At 45.4% G+C, this 25,838-nt stretch overlaps 1 protein-coding gene across 4 annotated transcripts in view; it reads right to left on the bottom strand.

Annotated features, from left to right (window-relative positions):
- Positions 1-1,108: 1,108 nt before the first annotated feature.
- The window catches only part of NXPH4 (neurexophilin 4), a 97,895-nt gene continuing 73,165 nt past the window's right edge, over positions 1,109-25,838 (bottom strand). For 2 of the 4 annotated variants that reach the window (XM_081851822.1, XM_081851821.1), the window contains exon 2: positions 1,109-5,702. In XM_081851822.1, the coding sequence (XP_081707948.1) occupies positions 4,947-5,654 (708 nt within the window). In that variant the 5' untranslated portion in view covers positions 5,655-5,702 and the 3' untranslated portion in view covers positions 1,109-4,946. Of the gene's footprint in view, positions 5,703-9,338; positions 9,441-25,838 lie in introns of those variants that run through there. The other 2 variants (XM_081851819.1, XM_081851820.1) reach the window with 2 other exon arrangements.

The following is a 25,838-nucleotide window of genomic DNA, read 5'->3' as shown; positions in this document are numbered from 1 at the left end:
GTTCAGGCATCCTTCTGGGCACTTTAAGGCCTCCGGTTCAGTAGGCCAGATCCCTAGCACCATTCTCCACTCCTTGCCCAGTAGCCATTAGATTCTGAAGCTCCATCAGCTACTCTCTCTATCAGAGAAATAAGCTTAGTACAACCTGCTGATCCAGGCAATGTGGCTTTGTTGTTTGCCAATGTCCGCCCTAGCAATCAGACAGAGCACAACAAGCTCTGGATTAAATATTCCAGATAACATGCCTCCTTGGCAACATGTATAAACTTGCAAGTTCACAAAACACGTAAACAGGGGCATGTGCAGACAGTGGTAAGAGTGGCTTTCTCCAGAGGTTGCTGAACTCCTATTGCCATCAGCCAGAGCCAGCACAGCCAATGGTAGGGATGATGGGAGTTGTAGTTCATCAACATCTGGAGGGCCACAGATTGCCCGCCTGTGCTCTCTACCTTTCACGCAGGAAAGCTCTGTGCAACATGGATCCTTTCTGTGAAGTAACATCTTCCTGAGGGAGGGAGTCAGGGAGGATTCAGACTCACTAATGCAGCCTGCACTAGAGTAGACAAATGTGGGGAATCCCAAAAGCATGTCATAGTCCCAACCCTGAGTGTGAGTGTGCAAAGGGAAGGATGCTGGGAAAGAATACTGACTAGGATAACCTGTCATTCCAAGGAAAATGCTTCCCCAATGTTCTGGAAATATTTATCTCATTTTGAGAATACAGGTGAAGTATGCCTTCAATTTTAAGTGGCAGCAGTGGGAGGGGGGGACAGAATTTGAGAAGTTTAGGAAACGCTGATGTGATTGTGTAGACTAAGCATATCTACACTTAGTTCTAACACAATAGGAAGTACACTGATACAGCCACAGAGACATCAGACATTGTTGAAAGCACTCACAAAATCACTTACATACACCGACAGCTGCATGAGATTCATGCCTATCACATGAGCTGATGCGCATGAGCATCCCTGTTCATGGTTGTGTACACCCACAAAACACAACAGCAGAGACACTAGCCTGCACACACTTTCAGCTGGGCTGCTGTACTTCTCTAGCTTTGCTGCAACAAGTAAGGTAAAGATAAAGGACCCCTAGACAGTATAGGGTGTGGCGCTCATCACGCTTTTCAGGCCAAGGGAGCCGGCATTTGTCCAAAGACAGCTTTCTGGGTCATGTGGCCAGCATGACTAAACCTCTTCTGGCACAATGGAACACCATGATGGAAGCCAGAGCGCATGGAAATGCCATTTACTTTCCTGCCACAGTGGAACCTATTTATCTACTTGCACTGGTGCACTTTCAAAATGCTAGGTTGGCAGGAGCTGGGACACAGCAATGGGAGCTCATCCCATCGTGCTGATTTGAACTGCCTATCTTTCGATCAGCAAGCCCAAGAGGCTCAGTGGGTCAGACCACAGTGCCACCCGTGTCCTGCAACAAGTAGGAGAGTAGTGAAGGTACAGCCTCTACCTCTAGAACTGGCAAAACTGGATGATTCACCATTTGGCCATGCAAATTCCAGGTGGGATCCCTTAACAGCTGGGATGAGCCTTTAGATTCATGATCTACAACTCATGGATTCCAACATGAATCTTTTATTTCATTTGTAAACATCATCCACAGAGGTCCCCAAGACATCAGTCACTTGGTTATATGTGAATTGGCTGTGTTTCTGAATTCATCACCCGCTGTTAGTGTGAGTTCATAATTCACCATTTGTGTGAATGCAGCACGATGCAGCTTGCCTAACATATTCCACAACTGGCTGGATGTGTGTCACATGTCCTTCACCCTTGGAAGCAAAGTTGTTTTTAGGTGAAGGCAGAGTGACTTATTCTCAGTCAAAGCTACCTTCACATAAAAAGGTGCAAGTTAAAATTCAGGCCACTCTCCAATGAGTCACATTTTGTCATCCGATTTGATTTGCAATTTTGAAAAGCAATCTAAAGTTTCATCTCTGGTGTTTAAGCTCTTGCAGCTGAACTGCACATCAGGTGATACTGCCTTCCCAGAACTGTACTACTTCAGAATGTAGGGGGAGGAATGAATGTCTGGATGCCCTTGTTAAAACCAAGCCAAACCATAACCCCAAACCAACATGTAGAAAGCTAGCCTGACAGAGAGATAGTTAGGCTCCTTCCTCACATGCAAGCTGAATGTTTGTTTGCAGGAGGGAGCACTCAAACATTTTAACAAATGTCATAGTCCAGAAATGACTGAACCATATGGTATTGCCATACTTCTTTTACTAGTACTTGACTCACGTTGTTTTCAAAAATGAATAAATGACTGTCTTAATGACAATAAATGTTTTTGAAGTTGTACATCAGAAAATATTCCAACTGTCTGATTTTGTAATGGCAGCACACAATTAAATTGTTCCTTATTTTGCAGTTGCTTTTTACTGTATGCATTCAAACCTGAAGAGCCACACGTATATTACTGTTTTGCTGTTAACTAACCAACAAACTAACCAACCAACAAACAATACTGATTGTCAAAAAAAGAAGCATATCATTTCCCCTCTTCATTTCTATACCTGGCATGTGGCAATCACTAAAAACCAACTTGAAACCCTTTGTAATTCTTGCAAGGGCCATGGGTGGAAGGGAGAGGCCGAGGAAGAGGAAGGAATCAAGGGAATTCAAAGCATCACTGAGCCAGAATGTTAGAAGTAGTTGCAATGTTACTAGAGTCTACCCACCCCTCTGAAGCCAGGACAGACTATAGACTAGCCTCTCATGGAACACCCAAAGTCCTCTAGACACACCATGTGCAAGAGGGAGCAGGGGAGCGCAGGAGCATTGCAGAAATCGCTTTCAAAGTAACTCTTCTAGAAGACTCATGTAAGCAAGCCCAGCCATACATTCTTCCAAAAAATGAATCTGTTCATCTCCCTCCCATACAGTTTAGTAAGCCAACTTCTCTCTCACACCCCACCAGCACATGCAATCACATGCAGACTCCCATTAACACCATCTCACCTACGCTGCCACTGATTTATACGGACACTCCTTACGCAAGCATTCAGATTCCTGATAGCACACACTCATACTTACACATGCAAACTCAAATGTCTCTTCATACCCTTTAACGAAATCTTTACACTGAAATATATGAATATATTGAAAGTAGGGTTGTCAATTGTCTTTAAATAAATCTGCACCTTACCTAAACCACAAAAATGCAGGTGCCTTTTTATGATACAGCAGGATAGGCATGGCCTCCTATAAAATGTGAGATAGCTTAAAATTTAATCAACAAAAGCTACCGCTCACCACTATTAAGAAGGATTGATCATCCTTTACATTTTTCTTTCTTGTGCAGAGCATTCCCTGTTACAGTAAAGTCATCAGAACCAAAATGTCTTCAAAAAGGAACAACTTCAAAATCCTGTAAGTGCTGCGGAAGATCCAGAGTTAAAAGAGAAACTGATGTGATTTTCAAATGAGCACTGTCAGCCCTAGTTGCTTTGTGCTTCATATAGCTGGCAGGAAAACCCCAGTGGGTTTTCACCCTGAAATGAAAAAAGATCTGGAAACTCTGGGTGTCAGCTGGAAAGAGGAAACTGCTACACCTGCAAGGACTGCACAACAGTGTGCCGCTCAGTCTTAGCCCCACCACTCAATCAAAGGGGACAAATGTTAATCTGAGATTAAAGCTCTAGTTGATCAATCTGCAGAATAAATCAATGAATGCTTACAGCCCTAATTAAAACACACACACTTCATTACTGTCATGGTGGCATATATGCATTCCTAGTTATACAGACTTAAATAAATGTACTTGCAAATACATATGCCATTAAGGCCAAAAGAGCACACCTAATATAGCACACATCCTTACTCGCTGTCATGCCGTGTATACACACACACACACACACACACACACACTCACACACACTTTCCTAAGTTGTGCACACATATGTGTTTCGGTTGAATCTCACAGTCATTCATTTGAATTTCTACTAACACTCAACTCAGGCTTCTGCTATGAACATAAAGTTCCACTTACACACACACACAGACGTGCCCGTGCGCACACTGAAATGTTACAGTCCCGGTTGCATCAATGTGTTCTTATGCACCTCCCAATCTTTCAGTTTCTCATGCAAACCCCGTGTTCTGACATGATCTCACCCACCGAACCCCAATCTCCCTGTTTACATTCAGCTTAACTCCAGCTGACACACATTCTCACTCTCCCTCCCAATTTAACATGATTGATCCATTGCACATTACATTCCTGTATTATATGAACAGAGAAGCTCCCGAGTTTGGCAATTTCTGCCCTCTGTTGGTCCTTTCCATTGTAGAGCATCTGGCAAGAGGTGAGTTGGCACGGTGGGTTAATATGCTTTTCCACAATCCCAGGCAGGTCAATGAATAGCTTCAGTAGCAACTCAGCTGACAATTTGTGGCTCAGTCCAAGGAGAAGAGAAACAGAGAGATGCACAGAGGGACCTTTGGCTGCTACCAGAACCTTATATTCCAGATGGGAGGCATGATCCTGAAAGACATTCTCATATAAGTCAGTGTTACAGACCCACAGAAGCAGCAGGGTCCATTTATGCACAAAAGAGATGAAAGCCACAGCAAGCCATTTCTTCATATTGCTGGGAATTCCCTTGAGATGACCTAAACAGCATCGGAAAGGGGGTACAGTGGGGAGCAAAAGCAACAGTGTCCTTTTGGCCAGTTTCTATTTTCCTAAAGTCCTGGGAAGTTCAGTGGCCACTGGGAAGGGAATGCCTTATGAGATGGAGCAGAATCCAGTTCCTGTTCAGAACCGGCCATCCTTCTCTCACTAAGCATCGGGGGGGGGGGCTCTCCTGTTTCTTTCACTGCCAGCCAAAGTTCTTCCAATTCCTGTCCTGATAAAAAGAGTGCAACTTACTTAACACCCCTCTGCACCGTCCCCCCTCCCAAAGTCTTCCCCCCTCATCAGCCAAAGTAGGGGTTCTCGTTCTGGAAGTTGTAATCTGGACAGACCTTCTGGACCAGCTTGTAGTCGATGCTGAAGAAGGAGATGAAGATGCAGATGACCTTGAAGGGCTTGGCACACAGCCAAGCGGCGTGGCTCTGCGTGTGCTCGGTGAAGCAGATCTTAGAAGGGTCATAGAGGCAAGGCTTGTTCTTGCGTGCCCGGTTGGTCTTCTCATATTCCACGTGACAGTTGAAGGTCTTGGGTTCCTTGGGCTCAGCTAAAGTGGACTGCTGAGGGTGAAGGTGCTGGGCTTGGATAGGGGGAACCAGTACATCAAACTCAACTACCTTGGTGGGTGGCACAATGCTCACGGAGACATTGCCCAGGCTGGAGGAGTTGTGACGAAAGTAGACGCTGAAGGTGCCATTTATATGATCCACGATCTTGCCTGTCACCAGCAGGCTGAACTTCAGGGTCTTGATGTTGAAATAGAAGTCACCCCAGCCAAAGATCTTCTTGGTTCGGCCCGCCTTCATGGAGGGCTTCCTCTTAGCTCGCTGGTTGAAGTGCTCCATGGCCGTCTGGTTCTTGGTCCAGTCCCAGGGACTCAGGGCACCACTGTATGGGTCCAGCTTGGCTTTGGATGGCTCACTGGAAAATATTCGAGCAGGGTTGAGCGGGTGAGGTTTCAAAGCAGTGCCCTTCAAGACACTTGAGGGACTCATCTCCAGGTAGTTCAGGGTCTTGGTCACATGGCCTTTCACACACGCAACCTATCAAAGAGGTAGATAAAATAGGGAATTTGGGTTAAAACAGGTGTGCTCTGAGATCCTTCATGTACTCATGGTGCATCTGCACCCTGCCCTGTGCACAGAGAAAGCATCTAGGTATCTTCAGGACACAAATAGGTTTAAAAAAGGGCTTGTAAGAGTGCTTCATCTCTCTGTAATGTGTACACTGGACCACAGTGGGAAATTGTGGTGCCCTGCTTCATTCTAGTCTTACCCTTAAAATACAACAGCTCTGCACCCGAAATTCTACAACACAGAAAAATCCAGTTCCACGAACCATGCAACCCAGACAACAGGTGAGCACATTTGTTCATATCACACACTTCATTTGGCAGATGTGAAGTTCTGCCTTTATTACAAGTAACAATAGCTGTGACATGTGAGCTCCATAATATGCCAACACTGTCTGGCCTGAAAACATTTTCTGCTGTTGCCCCTGCCTAGTGGAAGGCCCTTTCCTTGAGCTTACATGAAGTGGCAACGATCCCTTGCTTCAGACTTCTTGTGAGGACTTACCTTTTTGCCCGTGCTTCCCTTGAACCACAAGAGTGGGCCTTGTTCCATGTGTTTGAATCCTCTGAATTTCTCTCTTATTTGCTTTGAGATATATCTCTTATGTGTTCTATACTGCTACTTTATTGGTTTTAAGCTGTGTTTTTGTTTTAATGTTTTACTGATAAAATATTTGTCTTTTAGACCTCTGCTTAGAGGTTTCTGATATATTTAGCAGTTTATAAATGCTTTTAAATAAAGCAAATGAACAAATAGCTTGAACCTAAACCTGCCATGTGGGGGTGATTGGTAGGGTTCTGATTTTGACCAGAGCAGCAGAACTGGGGGAGTGTTTAATCCTTTCCCACTATGGTTTGGAAATAAACATGGCACTGGGCACACATGCAGGGAACAAGGACCACTTTCACAACGGAACTCCCCCTCTCCACTGCGCCCCCAAATAAACCTAATCTGGGTCCGTCCCCCCAACCATCCAGAGCAAGTTTAGTGGGTATAGGGGGGAGTGCACACAAGAGTAGGGGGGAGAGAAGTTTTGCTGCAAAAGCAGACCTCGTTCCATTCAAACAATTTAGCTAAATCCCACCCATGCTGTTTTCCCCACTTCAAGCTGCTGTTTCTCTACTTATTCATTTCTGATTTTTTTTCCCTGGTGGTGTTTGTGTGTAAGCAATACAGAGCAAGAAAATGGCATAGGGGAAAATATCCCCTCCAGGAGTGCCACTGCTCTATTCAAAACTGAAGCACATTTAAAATAAAAACATTAGAAGTGCATTAATCTATATTTTTATTTTACAGCTAGGGGATCCACGTGTGAATCTGTTCTGTGAACCACCTTGAGACCTACGGGTATAGGGCGGAATATAAAATAAATAAATAAATGGAGTTATCCAACCTCTGAGCCATTTGAAGGCAATCCTGTATAGGGATTAAGTTTTTCTTAATGTTTAATGTTTTATTATTATTTTTATATGTTGGAAGCTGCCCATAGTGGCTGGGGCAACTTAGTAAGATTTTCATTATGGAATGGGATGTCCCAATTTCCATCGGAGAAATGTTAGACGGTATGGAGTAGTTAGGAAAAGGTCCATTCCAATGTCGGTAGCAGAGACTGAAGAAAGGAGGGGTTGGACTATCCATGCAGTCCTAAGATACAGTACAATGATCATAATCCAAGACTGAGCTACAGCATGTGCCCTCATAGCCTCCTGATTTCAGTGGACTTAGGCAGACCCATCTCTGCACTGAACTGTGGCGAACAGACATGGAGAGGAATCAGAGGGAAAAGCTCTGAGGGAAGTGGAAAAAATGAGTTTTTTGGAAGTATACTTGTACTTGCTTATTTGTGCTGAAGGGGTGAAAATACAAGCAAAGCTGCAAGGTTTAGTATGCAGCCAAACAGCTTGGCAAGGGCACAAAGTGACCGCAGGGTTGGGCGGAAGGGCCAGAATTCATGGGTTTCTGTTTCCAGTGCCAGAGACTAGAGTGGGCAGGTGCTACGGCCTTGATTTTGCATGGTGCTGTCAGTGCGGCCTCCTCTTTGCCTCTCCCTCTTCTGGGAGGCCAGGCAAGCACCTCCACAACACAACACTCTGCTGCTGAAAGCCACTGGCTAAGGTGGTCACTGAATGCTAGTACCAGATATTAGGAACAAATAATAAGGTGTGGGTCCCTTCTGTTTCTCAGCAACATTTGGTGCAGTTGAAAGCAAGGAGTCTGGGCTAAATGAACCACTAGACTGGCCCAACCTGGCAGCTTTGATAGGAACAATCAGTCCCTCTAACCAAGTTTAAACCTTCTGTGCTTCCCTGATCTTCTCTATTCTTCTTCTAAACCTTTCCACTTTATTGGAACCTTTCCTCTCATATTCCAGTTTAGCTTTATTCACAAATTCTCGTCATCTGCTCTCCCCCACTCAAGCCCAGGAAAGTTTTTGTGCCAACGCAGCAGCTGGATGACAGGTCGTGATGGATTGCTGGTGTTCTTTTGCCATCACTAGAGCTGCTTGTATCACAGGCATATGGGCTACTTGTCAACAACGGTGGGAACCCAAGGAGGATGAATCCTTCCAAAGGGGAGACGATTGGGAGCCCAGTTTAAGCCCCCCATTATTCCATGGCTTTCTGTTCCTCACCTGATGTCATATATGATGTCAGGTGTGGGGCAGGTGGGTGTGGCTTCCAAACAGCCTTGAGGGCCAAATTAGGACTTCAGATGGGTCAAATATGGCCCATGGGCCAAAGATTCCCCACCCCTGAACTAGTCCACACAGAAATTTAATGTGGATTTGAAGCTGCTTGTGTCTCCATTCTTTTTGGTGCTGTTCACATTACGTCCTCTTCATCCAACTAGCAGTCCACACTTTCCCCCATTACATTTGGATTTTCCCAATCCAGGGATAATCCAATAAAGGAAATAAATTCAGTATAAATGTGTGTGCTACTCAACTGTGAATGCAATGAAGTACATTGTGTGGGTTTTGCTTTGGGTTTTTGTGTGTGGGTTTTTTACAAGTGGGGTGATATTCTTTGGGTGCTGTCAATCTCCATAGCTGTCTCTCTCTCAGCACACTATCCCAATGGCTAACTATTTGTGGGTTGGCCCCGGGGCACCAAAAGCTGCCTTGATTAAGATTTGTCTTTGCCTTCCTACCGCTCATCCCAGCACTGGTCCCTTCTCCGGGATTAAACAGCCCATTAGCCCTTCATCCCAGGGAAGGGACTTGTGTGCTGTCATCAGACTTTACTCAGAGAAAGTTGATGACAGCAGCAACAAGCCGCACACGAGTGAGTGACAGGCCCCTGGCAGAGCTCTGTGAAGCCTTGATGATGCCACATGAATGGCCCTTCCCATCTCCCTCACCCACTTTGCCTTGATCGACCAGAAATACTCCACTTCTGCAGCTATTTGCCCGAGGACATGGAGCGGCCCTTGGGGACTGAATCCTATGGCTCACAGATCTCAGACCCACTTCGCCTAGCAGCACAGAGAGCCATATGCAGCCATCCCAAATAAAAGGAAAAATGTGGAGAGTGAGAAAGAAAAGAGAGGAAATAAAAGCCCCCGCAGCTGCATGCACCTTGAATGTAAGCCACCACCAACTCTTACCACCAATGCTTCTTGACTGATTGGTTCCAGCCCAAATCCCCCAAGGCAGCAAGGCATAAGCGCAGCAGGTGGAGAGGAGCTACAGACACAGAGCTGTTCACAGGTACAGGGAGCACGCAGGGATGCTCATTAAAAGGGAGACAGGAGCTGCAAAAGGTGATGACTGAAACCGCTGGGAGATTTGGCAGCTTAAGATCCAGGGAGGCTGGAGAAGCAAGGGCCAAGGCCAGCCCTGGTGTAAACCTGGTCAAGTCAGCCTATTAGCAAATCCCGGTTCCTCCCCTCCTTAATGACAATTCTGTTCTCTTCTGAGCTGGTAGATACTAAAAGAGAGGTCATCTAGTTCTCTCCTCCACCCTTCTCTTTGCTACAGAGAGGTTGGCTTATTAAAATGGCCACAGCACAGGGCAGGGAAAGATCAGAGGGCCAAAGGGCAGGGCCATATATGTGCCCACACAGACCCACACCTCTAGATCAACCCATGTTGGTCACAAACTCCAGAGCAGATGCACAATGAAAAAGCCACTGAAGAGCAAACTCCTCTGCCACTTTGGGTAGGTGGGCATCCAAATTACTTTGATTGACTTGCTACTTCTGGAAGCTGGTGAAGTTTCACACAGGCCGCTTTGTTAAGGCTCTTAACTTTTGCCTCTTCCATTTCCCTTCTCCTGCTCTTTAACACGCTACACATATTTGAATTTTTCTCCTTCCACTAAATCTATTCCAGAACTGAAATCTCTTTGGAATGATTCCAATCCATGCATTTGCTAGTTATGACCTATGGTGAAGCAACAAATTACTTTGATGAATGTATGCACTTGCGTTGCAACCTCTCTTAAAATTTGTTGCTGATGCACTGTCTAACAAGGAAGACACATAATATGAGGCTGCTTTGTAATTTCTTTAAAAGCCTTCCATTCCATCCATGTTCTTAAGCCCTACTACCTTATTCCGTTTTGAGGAACCACCAGACTGCAGTTGCTCAGTAGGCATCGTGGCACCACATCCATGAATTCAAAGTCCTTCTAACACATCTGCAATGGCTCCTAGAATCAATGGTTTGCTATCAAGCCCAGCCACAACTTGTGGGTCCCCATGTTTTTCTCACCTCTCCTGCTTCAGCTTCTATCACCTCAATACCTCACAGAAACCTTATACAGAGTCAGACCTATTCATCTATCTAGCTCAGTTTTGTCTACACCAACTCGGCAGGCAGCTCCCCAGTTCCAGACTAGGGGAAATCCCAGCCCTACCTGGAGATGCCAGGGCATGAATCTAGGATCTTCTGCATGCAAAGCAGGTGCTCTTCCTCTTCCCACTCTCCCCCATTGACCACCACCCTCTCACAGCTGCAGCTCTGCCACCTTGCCAAGTGTAGTGGAAGGCAGTGATGGCAGATAGTAGCAGATGACAGGGTAGAAAAGTGTCTGATGCTCCTTTGAGCTCCTCACTCTCTCATATGCCAATGAGACTATTGCTACTGGTGGAATATAGAGAGTGTCCAGGCCTCTTTCTTCATATTCAGACATGCCCCTCAGACTTGCTGAAAAGATACAGGTAGATACATGCTCCTCGAATCAAGGAGTGGGGTTCAGCTGGCGTAAAAGCCCGGCCTTTGGTTGGGCTCCAATCCTGGAACTCACATGGGACCTGGCTTCCCCAGATGGGTCATCATGCTATGAAAAGAGCCATCCTTGCTATTCTGTTGGGAGCCGCCCAGAGTGATTGGGGAAACCCAGCCAGATGGACGGGGTATAAATAATAAATTATTATTATTAAGACCTCCAGGCACTGGTGTGTGTGAGAATGATGCCTGCATCATGCTGGAGCCCAGCTACCCAGTGATCTAAGTTAGCTTTCTAGACACCTAAGGGACATCTAGTAAATGCATCTGCTTACTCTGGATTATTACTGGAGCTGATTTGGCAGGGCAGTTCTGCTTTCAGGTGGACCCCACCCCCTTTTCAATGTCTGCGAAGATCTCTGCACATCCTCAGCAGATTGTACTGCCTGCTCCAGACACGTGGACTGCGCCTGTAAGCTTTAAGAGATCCAGGTCAGGGTGCCAGCCTGTAGATATGGGGGCTCTTACCCACTCCTCAAGCAGCCTGTTCACCACCACCTTCTCCTGCCTGCTGTAAGATGAATATTGCTGCACCAGGCAGGAGAGATGGATAGGCGAATTAACCACCCACCCACCCACCAGGAAGGCAAACACAACTATTCCATAAAGACTTGCTGCCCTGGAGCTCTTCAAATTAGGCAGTCTCCTGGACTGAAGATGACAACTCTGAGGGCTTGTCCACACTTTCTCTTGTCCTGAAACCACTCTTCAGCACTCAATCAGAGTAAAAGCCAATTCTGATCTTCTCCAGATTAACATTTGCTCTGAGCACTAAGGAGCTCAGAGTTCCCTGGGAAAGGAGAAAACTGCTCAGACTCATACAAAAGTGGAGGAGGCCCAAGTGAGGGAGAAGGGCAGGCACTGGAGGGGGATGCAGCTGCTACTCCAAAGCAATACTATGTGCACATCAGAGACATGATGTTTCCCCTGCTGTGTTTCAAGTCACATTCTTATGCTGCTGTTCAGTCCAGAGATGATGCCCATTGCCTGTTTCCCTGTGCTGAACTCCAATTCAACTCCAATTCACTGAAGTTGCCGTCTGCGCATATGCAGGCATCTGTGGATGAGCAATGGCTTCCTGAACTCTATGCACCGCAGCTTAACTGTAGCTTCTGGTTTGCAATCAGATGGAGGCTGGTATAAGGGAAAGCAAATTGAGCAGTATTTCTCAAGAAGCTGTAGGATACTTATGGATTGTGGCTAGTGTCATGTGTACTCAGCTTCAAACACCAGCAGTGGAGCCATAGCAAGAGGTAATGGGTACACTGCCCTACTTGAGGTTCTGGAGCTCTTAAAAAAACAACAACAAGGAACACATCCTCCGAATCTAAGGGCAGCAACTGGGGCATGATACCTATCCCCAGTGGCGTAGCGTGGGGGTGCAGGGGGGGCCGGCCGCACCGGGTGCAACATCTGGGGGTTAGGGTTAGGGGGCGCAAATCCAAGGGTTAGGGGGCGCAAATTACTTGCCTTGCCCCGGGTGCTGACAACCCACGCTACGCCACTGCCTATCCCACCATTTTTCGTAAGGGAAAATGTTGGAGGCTACACCAGTCTTTTGCATTTCCTCAAAAAGGAGTCAGGGACTTTGTCATTTTAAATGTTACTTTCTGAGCATGCATTGGAACAGCATTTCATCCTCCATCCTTGCTTTCATCCTTTTGCTGAGAGCCAGAAATCATATGTTGTAAATTTTAAGATCAAAGGTTTAATAATAATATAAAAAACCCATGCCCCTTCTCTCTCCTTGTTCGGTTCTTGGGGTGTGTTCACACTGTGCTTTTAGTCTGCATTAGTCCTAAGGAGTTTGTGCATATCAAATTTTAAATGAAAGTTGAAAGCACTCTAAGCAGTCTTAGAAGATGCAGTCCGAGTCAAGAGAGTGTTCTGTCCTCCCCACTCAGTTCTTCAGCACATGGAATCAAAGTGCAGAGAACTCTACAGTCACTGACTGTAATTAGTTCAGGCAGCCAGGGCAGAAAATCATGGCTGCAGCATCTCTTTTGTCTCAGCGTGATGAGAGAGAAGGCAGGCTTTAAGACTTATCTGTTCTGAAGTAACCCATCTGTGAACAGAAGTCTATCTTCATAGTGCAGACACAAGATGAACAGTTCATGTTCCCCACACTTGCTCTAAGCTCAATGAAACTTACTCCCGTGTACAAAAGAACAAACGTTTGTACGTTTGTGAAATATATTTATGTCAAAATTTAATAAAAAAAGAAGAAGAAAGAAACTTACTCCCGTGTAACTGTGTTTAGGATGGCAGCCTTTACAATAAACACTCATATGGGAGTAGGGCCCACTGACTACAGGGGGACATTCTTCCAAGTGAATCCACATAGGATTGTGTCATAGTTCACACATGCATGTATGGGATTCCACTATACGTGGTTACTGTGCAGTTTGGGTGACTGGCAGATGAAGGTGTGACCATGTTACTGTAATTCAGGCTCGGTCAGAAACCATCCTCTGCTACCACTATTGTAATTCAGGCTCGGTCAGAGGTATGTGCCTATCTGCAGGCACCGGCTGAATTCCTTTGACCTCCCTCCGGCGACTCCCGGCAGGATAAAAACACATGAGGTCCGTTCCGGCGATTTTCCTCAGGCTGTGAGAAAAACACACCAACTGCTTCTCCTCCTTCTCCTCCTCCCTGCATATCCCCAGGGAGGGGAATGAGACTCAGACAGAAATGTATCTACATTGCTTTTATTTCTGTCTATAGCAGTCATACAGTAAAAGATGTCTGCTCTCTTCAACAAACAGAGAGAAACTCCAAACTCCACCCATGTACATCCTGTACAGGTCATATGACACACACTGAGCTCATATCCTGTGCTCAATAAGGATGGACTGCCCCTTTGTTTCCATGGCAGCAGTCACACACATCCTGTCTGGCTTTGTAGCCACAGGCAGCTGTCTGAGCTGTAAGAGCCTTTGCTTGCTGCAGCATTGCTGCTTTAGAATAACAGTTACTCCACTGAAAGGTCTTGGGTGTGAGGTCCTTGATGGTGTCTGACTGGTTGTGGTGGTGGATTTAGGCATACAAATCACCATTTGATGCTGCATGTTTGAACTGGCCCAGAGGGAAGCTTCCTTGCGGTGGGCTTGGGCTGGGTGGCAGAAGGAGGTATGAAAATTGTGCAACACTTTATCTGTGATGACTCATTCACACATGCTGAGTCATCATTGGTTGCTACAGACTTCAAGTGGTGAGCCTAAATGTGTGAACTAGCCATAAGTGGTGCATTAGAGATCCATGGCATGCAAACATACATCCTATCTGGTGACTCTTGAATGGGATTGATCTAATGAGCACCATAAGTGGAAGTCCTGTGCAAGGACTGTCCCTTGTGCAACAGGGCTTCGTCCTCCTCTCCCTTCGTACACACCGCAATTGACTCGAGGTTTGGGGGCGGGGAGAACGCCAAACTGTTTGCCCAGATGGAGCAAGCAAAGAGTGTGATATTGAATTCCATCCCATTATCTTTAAATATTTCAAAGGCCTTGAATATGGTGCACAACAGAAGATACAGCTCCTCCTGAAACTCTTCCTTCTTGAAATTGGTAGTGGCTACAATGTGTTTCTCTCACTCTCTCTAAAAAAAGAATGTTCCTAATGGTTTCTCCAAGCGAAGGTGGACAATTGGCCAAGTATGTGTAGCCACCTCTATATGAGCCAACAGCAAGTGCCTCAGTGCATATCAGCTCAGCGTTCATGTTTGGCTGGAACCTTGATCTGCACCAAACCACCACCTAGCTATCTGAATGTTAGCTTGGTTGCACTGCCTAGATTAAGCTGGGAAGATGTTTGTTTGTGATTGTCCACCCTGAAAATTGATTACTGTATGTGGGGCTACCCTCGAGGTCAGTCCAGAAGCCACGGCTAATGTAGAAATGTAAAGGCCAAGCTCCAGACTGGAGGATCCCATGGTCAGCATTTAACATAATGCCTGGAAGGAGGAAGATGCAGGAAGTTACCAGGGGCATGGTTTGTGTTCAAGAGGGATTGCACAGAAGCAAGCACAAGAGGCATATATACAGGAGTGAAGGTGAAAAAGGGGTGAAAAGTAGGACTGCAAAACAGAAGAGCCTTCAGAAATGGGATGGTGAAGATGAAAAGTGAGCTTAGTAGTTTGCATGCGGCAGGAAGCAGAAGCTCAGAAGGGCTAATGAGTGGTTGGAGACCAGAGTGAGCAGGGGCACAGCCCCTAGTATATACATAGGGAGCAGCTCATCAATAGACTGCGGGGGCAGGCAGCCCAATCCACATACAGTGGACTAGGCCCAGGAAATCCTGTTGGCATTTCTGGCCCAATGATTCCAGGCAAGAAGTAAAACTATTCATAGTTCAGTGACATAATTCCTCTGCTCTACATTCTTTTGAAGACACTTCATGACTGGAGTGGAATGCTTTGGTTCCTTGTAGCACTCCCTCACAGGCAGGGCGTGGGAGTCTGCGGTCAGGCTGTTGACTCAAGATTTTTGGGGTTAATTACTTTCTCACCCACTGCCAAACAATCTGTCTGGATACTTGCCTTTGCCTGCCTAGTGGTGAACAGGTTCTGCATTTAGAGAGTATGGAATCTAGATATGCTCATTGGCAGAAGGTACTGGGTGCTAAAACCTTTTTGATTGGGTTAAATTTTGCCATTAATCTGATAGCCAGTACAGGATTTTTCAGGATAGGATTTTCATCTTATGTTCATGCTGGGAGAAAATAAAGCTCTCAATGTGATGAGACAGCATATCATGGATGTGGATTTTCATGAGCTGTTGGCAGAGATTATTACCCAAATAACATCTCCCTTCTACCCAAGATTGGATAACATGAGTTCCCTTCCCCCATACTCAACAAAACATAGATAACAAAGTGCCAAAGACTAATCAGCTTGGCAACACTAAACAATTTCCTTTCTGCAGTCACTTTAGGATGGCTCAGAGGGATTTCTGTGGAGCAGCCATGGAAGAAGTGTGGACAACCAACAGTGGAAACTCTGGAACATAATTGTGTTGCAGTACAGTCTTTGTAATTGCCCTAGGCAGAAATTTATAGCAAAAATGGCTGGGGGACATAAAGGATTGGGTAGGTGGTGACATATTGGTCATTTTGCTGACAAACCAGACCCACAGGATCATATTTGACTTAGCTAGCTTTCTGTGGTTTTGTCTATTAAAAAAGAATGGGCCGAATCCCATAAGATTGATTGCCAGCACGATTTGGAGCAAGGCTGAGGACTGTCAGCTCTGTTGCTGGAAGCGCTGGGCTAAAGTGTAAACGAGAAGGACCCTTTTTCTGTAGTGAATGTTACACTTTCGCACTGTTGTAGATTTAATGTTGTTGGGGGAAAATACTGAATGCTGCAATGGATTAGATACTACAATGGATTATGCTACTAGTTTGTTTTAATTATATTCTCAGTGATGCACTATGTTTTAAATTGCGCTACTGTATGATTTGCTGGTGACCCTTGGCTAAGAAATAAAGAGCTGAATTTGTATAACATAACATGACTGCAAAAGCCAGGGTGGGCCCAGCCATGAGGCAGAGTGAGGTGCCAAAAGGTCTTGAACCGACCCTGGCAAATGCACTTTTCAGATGTGCACTATTGCACATACAGTAAATATATGTTATGGGAAGTGGGATCATGCAGCAAGCCCACCTGTCTGACTGGCATGTAGGAACAGGATATACATACGACCAGACTTCCGGGTTGGCGGCCCCAGCAATGGCGGAGCTCCTCCGATCGGGAGGAACTTGCTCCGTGGAAAGTTGGGTGTGTACCGCCACGGCAAAGGCAGAGACCCATTGAAATCACAGGCGGAAGAAGCTTGTGAACCTGGGATTCGGCTGGCACCTTTTGCGCCTCCCCTACTCGCGGGGAAACCCTGTTTTGGGGATCCGGAGCGACGTGGGGTGAGCGGCGCGGTGCTTTGAATCGACCGCTTCTTTCACGGAGTGAAGCCACATTGCTGTTGGCGGAGAGCGCTGACTTTTTCTTGTGGACAATTGGATTTTAAACAACAACCCGTGAGTAAAACGGAAAATTGGATCTTTAAATATCTTAATTTGGCATCGAACGGGGAAGGTTCAAAACAGGAAGTCCGCCTTCCCCTTTTGTAAATAGACTGAAGCAAAGAGCTTACAAGTTAAGGTCTCGGAAAGCCTTATGTAAAAGATTAAACTTCCATAGATTGAAATTATTAGACTCCCCCTTGGAAGCAGGAGAAGAGGGGGGAAATTTTGGACTGTGTATCCTGCAGGAGAGAGTGATTAAAATTAAATTACCCCTGCTCTGAACCTGGGAACGGGCTCCCAGTGATTGACGTTTCGGGAGAGTTCATTGACAGCGAAGAGAACGGATGTTGACTGTCAGTTAAATAAGAGAAATATATTGTTTCCATTGTCCGCTTCTGCATTTAAAAGGGAGGAAAAGTATCTGAAAATTGAAACTATTTTTACTTTTTGATCTGTGTTGGAAAAGATTGATACAAGTGGAGACTGTTCCCCTCTAGAGGGAGCTTTTGAAACTGTTGCAAGAGTGGAGCTGGGAAATCTCCAGCTGCTTGATAAGAACTGTGAGGAAGGAATAAAAGTATCGTTGGATTGGAGTTTCCCCGAGATCTGCTCTTTAGCATCAAAGAATATGAAGAAAACTGGCAGAAGGGACGTGGAAAAGAGTTAAGAGCCTCGGACATAAGATCTCCAGGTTGATGGACTGTATGGAGTTGACGGAAGTGGCTGGTAGAGTCCGAGACTGGGGAGAGGAGATGGTGGAAGAAGATTGGAAATTTAAAGTCTATATATAGAAATATTGTAAAATTAATGAGTGATAGAAAAATGTTGGAATGAATGTTGGAATGAAATTTTATGGCTTTAGCTGAAATGCTATAAGGAGTTAAGCTTAAATAAGTATACTAATTTTAATGGAAATAAGATTAAAACATTTATATGATAGAAAATAGAGAAAGTTGGAAAGGAATTGCTGAAACAATTAATGGAAGTGGAATACAAAGAGGGAGGTGAGAGGAGGTCAATGATACAAGGGAATGAAAGATAAAATATGGAAAAGGTATGATGTATGTTTTTAAATTGTTTTTGTTTGGTTTAGTTTATTGTGTTAGTTTAATTTGTTAAGGTTGTGTTTTGTATTGTTTATGTATTGTATTGTTTTTTCTCTTTTTTGTTCTTTTTGTTCTTTTGTCTTCTTTCTTTTCTTTTTTGTAAGCTTTAAAAGTAATAAATATTATTTTTTAAAAAAGGATATACATACACCCATACAGTTTATTTATTTCACAACTTTTACCTACTGCTTAATAGCAATAAAATCCCTAAGCGGTTATATATTCAGCCACACATAGCATGGCCAGGGTCAGTGGGGTGCAGTGGTTAGAGCACTGGATTAGGGCAACCCAGGTTCAATTCCTTACTCAGCCCTGAAGCGCACCAGGTGTCTGGTAGGCATCATCTTCCAGGCTAACTTACTTCACAGGTTGTTGTGAGGTCTTTTGGATGTGATGGACATATTGGAAAAACATCAGTTATGTAATGGGCCAAGCGGTTTTCCACTGCAACATTTTTAAAGGGGCCAATTGCTATTTCATTGCACCCAAACAGTCAGGGAAATAGCAAGTTGTCTAAGTGGATTTGTCAGAATGCATCTGCTGTTTGTCTTTGTGTGTTGGGGTGGGGGAAAGGCAAAAGTGAAATACTTTGGGAGGAAACGTCCGCAACAACCCATGAGGCTCTCAGAGAGTTTTTGTAATGGGGCACACTCTCCTCCATCATGTACAGCAGGAGTGGAGAACCTCAAGACCCAGAGCTGATGTGAACCTCCAGGCCTCTCCACCTGGCCCACCATCTTGGGTCTGGGCCATGCACCTCCCTCAAGCCACACACCCCAGAGTGGCCCTAGTACACACCCTCTCAAGGGCTTTTGCTTGGCTAGAACATATTCTTGTTGTAATCATACTTTTTCTTTCCTGGATGGAGGGGTGTGTGTGTGTGTGTGTGTGTGTGTGTGTGTGTGTGTGTACACAAATTCTGATTTTTGAATGGTTGGAATGTAACAATAGGTGCACAATTCTATTGCTCTAACATGCTGTTCTTGATACCCAGAATTTTGATTTGATAGCTAGCATGATTCTAATGTAGAGAGCAATCAGACTGGCAATATAAGGAGGCACGGTTCAACTGCTCACTTGGCTAGTATGCCCAGCTTGTCCGTCTGGCGGGGCGAAGAGGAGGTTTGGATAAATCCTTGTCTCTGAGCCTAACCGGGGGGGGGGGGTAGAGTTGTGAGGATAAAATAGGACAGCCTCCATGTAAGCAACACCAGCCACCTCCATATTGCCACTATTTTGCAGAAGGGATTCAAATGTGTCCTGGAAATTTAGGTTTGCACAATTAAAGTGGATTAAAGTGTTCACTCACCCAAGCATAACAAATCTAGTTCAAAAAAGAGAAGCAGACTTTTTGCTGTTAGGATGAATGACAGGGAAATGAATTGAAACATGTGAGATAAGTGAATGACTACTAACAGGAAAATGTATAAAGACCCTGCAAGCAAATAAGGACAAATGCAGAGTGAATAATTATTCTTGCATAACCACTCCACACATAAATGAGAACAAATGCTCAATAAAGACCAATATAATCCAACGTCTTCGTAAACTAAATCAGGATGAACGTTCAGTAAGTAGGTCGGCTCAAGGTGCCCACGGAGTTTGTTGGAGGAACAGCAAGATACAAATGTGATGGGTGGATTGACTTGTTTTGATGTGCTGATGACTATATGTTGATAATTCTGCTTCAGAAGGCAGGACATCACAGCTCTGGAGAAAGAAGAATTTTTGCAGGAGCTTGGGGTTGGGGGTTGGCAGGTGTGATTCCATGACCACTGTTTATCTGTTAATATCCATGCATAAGTTGAGGGAATAGATCATGGGCATAGCCAGGGAGCGGCAGGGAGGGGCAGCTGGCCCCCATCAATAAAAATACATAGCAAACTGAGGTTCTGCCCCCCCCAACAAAAATCTTGGCTATGCCAATGGAACAGAGCTCCAGCCTACTGGCAGTTTAGTTCTTAAAATGAAAAGCGACCACTGTACACAGCCTCAATGAGGAAACAGGGGCACTCCAAACATGCTCAAGAGTCCAGGACACTGAAAATAGGTCCAGGCGTACAGCCTGACAAAATTTAAGCCTACCACAAACCCAAAAGAGACTTAGGGCTCATCCGCACTTCCGCTGTTTACTGAATGAGAGCAAACTTCAATCAGGTTTTCTCTGGATTGATGTTTGCTCTGATTTAGCCTTAAAGAGTGGGTTTTCCAGGGGAAAGCAGCCGTGCAAAGACAGAAGCCCTTGGACCCGTGCCTGGAAAGTACAGGACAAGCAGAAACAGCCCAGGCCTATGCTTTCTAGGCATGGGACAAGCAGAAGTGGGGGTGAGTCCTTGCTCTTCCATGCCTGAAAGGTGCTGTTTGCTAAGCAGTCCCCCCCCCAGTTGCTTCTCAGCATTCAGTGTGGAAAATACGCTCAGCAGTTTGTTAACACCTGCTCAGGGAAGTGCTGAGGGTCATTAAAAGGCAGGTAGGAGGGCAGCCAGCACACCATGCAGCTGGGAAGTGCAGAAGGCCCCTAATTGTATTGTTATAAAAAAGCTCTGACAAGCTGCTTGACTCATAGAGCCCCTGCCCTCACCCCGGGGTAGTGTGCAGTGCCTGGGAAAAATGGAGCCTCCCTGGGCAATAACCGCATGCAGGGGGGAGCTGACTCATGAGGCAGGTGTGAAGATGCAATGCCAGGCATTGTTAGGGGGCTCTAGTCTCCAGCATAAGCAAGCAGGAATGGGAGAAGCCTTGCCCTGGAAGAGGTCTCAGCTTTTACTGGAGCTGAGTTGTGAATCCTCCAGGGTCGGCAAAGGGTTGTGGTCCTGCTGCCTGCCTCTCTTCTGGGAAAGGAGGGAATAGGAATCGAAGCAGAAGTCCCCCTGGGAAAGAAGCAAGCAGCCACTGGCAGCTGCACATGGGTTAACCTCATGTTGCATCCTTCGTCACAGGCGTTTGGAGAGCACTAATTAAACCTTGTGCGCTCTTGAGAGGGCAGCTGGTGTGAACTTCATGCTGCGGAGGGGAGAAAAACAAGGCATGGAGGTGGGGGAAGTTGCCTTTTGTTAGAAGCAAGAGCAGGGCCCGAGAGGCCTCTTATCCACCTCTAAGGCTGCTATCCTAACCCTACTTACCTGGGAGTAAGCCCCACTGAATTCAGTAGGACTTACTTCTGAGGCAACATGCTTAGGATTGCGTTGTAAGCCGGAATTGGGGAACCTGTGCCCTCCAGATATTGGCCTCCAACTCTTGTCAGCACCAGCCAGTATGGCCCAGGAGTCAGGGATGGTGGGATCTGGAGTTCAGCAACATCTGGCAGGCCACAAGTTCCCCACACCTGATCAACAAATTCTCCACAGCTGCAGACACAACCTACCCAACTAAGCAGCAATATTAATGAAATGAGGGAGTTGGGAATGTTTAGCCTGAAAAAGAGGAGGCTAAGAGGAGATAGGATAGCCATTTTCACATATCTCAAGGGCTGTCACATGGAAAAGGGAGGAAGCTTGTTTTCTCTTTCTCAGAGGGTAGGGCCCGAAACAATAGATTCAAGTTTCAAGAAAGGAGATTCCAGCTAAACTTGTGGTACCTTCCAACTCTACAATTCTATGATCAGGGAGAACTTTCTGACATTAAGAGCTGTTCTAGGGTCTCCCTCCAAAGGTGGTGAGGTTTTTAAGCAGAGCCTGGATGGCCATCTGCCATGGATGCTTCAGTTGAGATTCCTGCATTGCAGGGGGTTGGACTAGGTGACCCTTGGGGTCCCTTCCATCTCTACTGTTCTAGGATTCCATTATCTGTATGCCACTATCTTCTCTCCTCTGCCTCACTAGAGCTAATTCTCATAACCAGTTGGTTCAGCGGATGGCAAGTCCATGTTGATGAAGCAATTTTTTGGGCATGCCACCACAGACTGAATTTGGCTTTTGCTATGTTGTCACAGATCACCTCAAATGCAGGATCAGCTGCAGCAAAGCCAGAATCCAAACCTGGGCTGCATTCAGCCTGTAGTTCTTAGGAATGTGTGAATCTGTAAATATTTGGTTTCTCTCTGTTTCTGTTTTTTTTTTTAAACTCTTCAGATCAGTGCTCCACATTTGCACATCAGTCTGTGATTTCTTAAAATGTCCTCATGAAAATTCAACAGCATTTTTGTGTAAATTTATCCTGATACACACAATTTTGTATGCATTTTTGCTTAATATACACATTTTTGCAAAGCAATTTTTCCTAATGTAATACATTTTATGCACACTTTACCCTAGTATGTGTTCGGTGTTTTGTTTTGCTTTGCTTTGCTTTGTTTTGCTTTGCTTTGCTTTGCTTTGCTTTGCTTTGCTTTGCTTTGCTTTGCTTTGCTTTGCTTTGTACACACCACTTGGCTAGAGAATTGCATTGAAAAAATTGAAGAAGTGTGGATTTTGAAGGGTGGCTGTTTCTGTTTGCATATCGTTTCAGAAAGTGTGAGGTAGATTTGCCGTTAGAGAACTGAATCCCTAGCAGCTCTACAATTGTATAATGAACCTAAAATTAAAAACTACAGCTGTTGTGAGCTGCAAATGGGCATATGAACTGGCACAAAAATGCAGCTTTAAATAATAACAATGCTGTTTCCCTATCCTGCTAATTTCACTTAGGAAATATACAGAAACGTGCAATCTCATGAAGTTCTGAGCATTGTAACTGCTAAGGGAGGTCTACAACCCATATAAAGCAAATTGGCAAGAACACAAGGAGCTTCCAGACCTTTACTATTTGGGGGGTGGGATTCAATTGCATACCAGCAAACACAGGCTGCAAAATTAAAGTTGATTTGTATCCCAAAACACCAGTAGGGAGCTAGGCTGGGGAATGGAACCTTTGGGTTCTGCTTTTGCATGAGAGGTGATAGCACAGAGATTATAATGCAATTGTTTGACAAAAATGTTTTTTCTATCCCTAGTCTGCTTTGGGGGTTTATTCACATGTGAGTAGCATCATTGGGGGGGAGAGTGGGGGGGGGAGCACACTAAGCTCCTCCCTGTTGCCCTCCATGAGAGCAGGAAGCCTCCTGTACTTACTGAAGACTGGGCTCTAAATCACATGGTGAGTTTCCATGAGTACAGGAGGCACCTTGCTTTGGAGATGCCCCCTTCAACTTGCAGAGGGTGACAGGGACGAAAGCAGAGCTTAGCATGCATATCCCTGCTCTGCCACACACCACACTGCTTCCATGGGGACAGATCATGCTGCCTGAAGAGGGTTAATTCTTGGCACCTGCAGTTAAAGGACCTCGGGTACCAGTACTTAAAAAGACCTCCAGATCAGACTCTGAAAGCCACTGTCAGCACTGTGCTAGAGGAAGCATTGGCCTGTGACCTCATTATATCCGTGCTCTGCAGGTTGCTAAGTATTTAAGTCCTTCTACAGAATGGGTTGTGGACACCTCATCTGTTGAGAGCACTGTCCCATATTCAGAGGTGGCAGGAGCTGTTCTAAAGGACCTTGAGGAGGAAGACAGACCTACTTTCCACTCAGAGGTATTCTGAGAGTCAAACTACAAATCCACTAATGTCATATGGTATAGCCTCCAGGCAGTACTGCTTCAGGTGTGGGAATTGTGTCTGAATGTTTCTCCAAGTTACAAACAACAAGTTTGTTCACCCAGAAGGTGAAGGTATCAGAGAAAAGGGGTTTTAGTCTACCCTGAGGGAGAGCCTGTCTGAATTGTCAAAGTGCTCACCACTGTGCTTCAGTGCCACCACTACTGATGGCCAGAGAGTGGTGCTGCAACCACAAACTTGGCAGGGACCAGACAATCCAAAAGGGCTAATAACAGGCCACCTGGTCACATAAAGCTATTGACCCTGGCCTGACTCCTCTGTCTCTTGGGGAGTTTTCAGGCTTGGTGACCAGTACCTGTTTGTCAGCCCTAACAAAAAGCCCAAACCTTTCAAAAGCTGCAAGTACAGTCTAGCAGCCCTTCCTTCTGGTTCTCACTTTTTATCACACTTACACACATGCCCACAAAGTTTCCACATCACACACACATCATTCCAACTTGCCAGTCCTAACTCCAGAACCCTGAATAGAAACCTAACCTTCTGACTACATTTGAAAGCAGACCCGTAAGTCCTATATATAAAAGAAAAAACCAGTCTAGCACCCAAGGCCCCAAATTAGGCTGGTGTCTTCACGTACATGTTGAAATAAAGGACAGTGTTTTCACGTGTGATGTTTCATCTTTGCAACACCTCCTTTGTCAGGACGAATTTATTTCCTACACTTCAAAAACAAAGACAAGGGGGAGGAAAATAACACTGTGGATAGGAAGATCAGTGTCTAGTTTGACCCATAAAGCCCGTGAGTTTCATAAAAGGCAAATGAGGACAAATACTCAGCCTAATCTGGGTAGCAAAATATCAAAATGTATGTAAATTAGGCAAAGAAAAACAACAAGCAAACTATAGGCACCCCCAGAGTGCCACTATTTTGCAGGAGGGATTAAAGACATCAAGAGACGTCTAGTGTCCAGATCAGGGGAAGTAATAGCACCACTCTATTGTGCCTTGGCCAGACCACACCTGGAATACTGTGTCCAGTTCTGGGCACCACAATTTAAGAAGGATGTTGACAAGCTGAAACTTGTGCAGAGGAGAGCAACCAATATGATCAAGGGTCTGGAAACCAGGCCTTATGAGGCAGCTGGGTATGTTTAGCCTGGAAAAGAGGAGACTGAGAGGAGATAGTATATCTAAAGTATTTGATAGTATATCAAATATCTAAAGGACTATCATATGGAAGATGGAACAAACATGTTTTCTCCTCTGGAGCGTAGGACTCATACAAATGGATTCAAGGTACAAGAAAGGAGATGCCAATGAAACATTAGGAAGAACTCCTTTACAGGAAGAACTGTTTGACAGTGGAACAGACTCCACTGGGAGGTGTTGGACTCTCCTTCCTTGGAGGTTTTTAAGCAGAGGTTGGATGGATGCTTAAGTTGAGATTCCTGCATTGCAGAGGGTTGAATTAGATGGTCCTCATGGTCCACTCTAACTCTCCAATTCTATGATTCTATTATAGGTGCGTATCAGGAGGTATGTGCAATTACAATGGATTAAAGGGCTCTTGTCACCCTAGCATAACAGGGCCGCTTTAAAAAAGAAACGGACTGTTTGCAGTTAGGAAAGTGATGTAGAAAGGAGTTGAAAAGTGTGGGATGAACAAATTATTAACAGGAAAACATATAGACACCCACAAGCAAATCAGAACAATTGCAGGAGAAACGTTCACTGTCATATAACTTTCCCGCAGACAAAGCAGGGTGAATGCTCAATAAATATATAATCTAACCTCTGTGTAAGCTTTGGCAAGTAAATCAGGATGAATGATGATTTAGGGTCTGGAGCAGGGCCAGTTGCTTGGGGAGATTCCCAAAGGCCAGAGGGGGCCTGAGCTTCCCCCACCCCTAACCCAGAAGGTAAGATGGAAGCCACCCATTCCACAGCACTCTGATGCACATATGCAATTCCTGCTGCGCTATGCTCACCAGAAGCAGGCCACTATGTTCTACACAACTAAAGCTTCCTCATAATTTCTCTAGGATACTGCAACAGCAAGACAATGATGAGTTGTGCAGGTTAGTAACTAATTCTGCACGTGGGCCTCTGTGAGGGTGATGGGTCATGAGCTCAACATTTAGCCACCCAAAAGGACCAGCCAGCAGGTCCCACAATGCTACACCCACCACTTCCTCCACCCTTCTCCCTTGCCACTAGG

The sequence above is a fragment of the Podarcis erhardii genome (assembly GCF_964252035.2).
Source record: "Podarcis erhardii genome assembly, chromosome: 2".
Classification (NCBI taxonomy): domain Eukaryota; kingdom Metazoa; phylum Chordata; class Lepidosauria; order Squamata; family Lacertidae; genus Podarcis; species Podarcis erhardii.
Note: the sequence above shows the minus strand (reverse complement) of the source record. Positions and strands in the feature narration are given on the sequence as shown.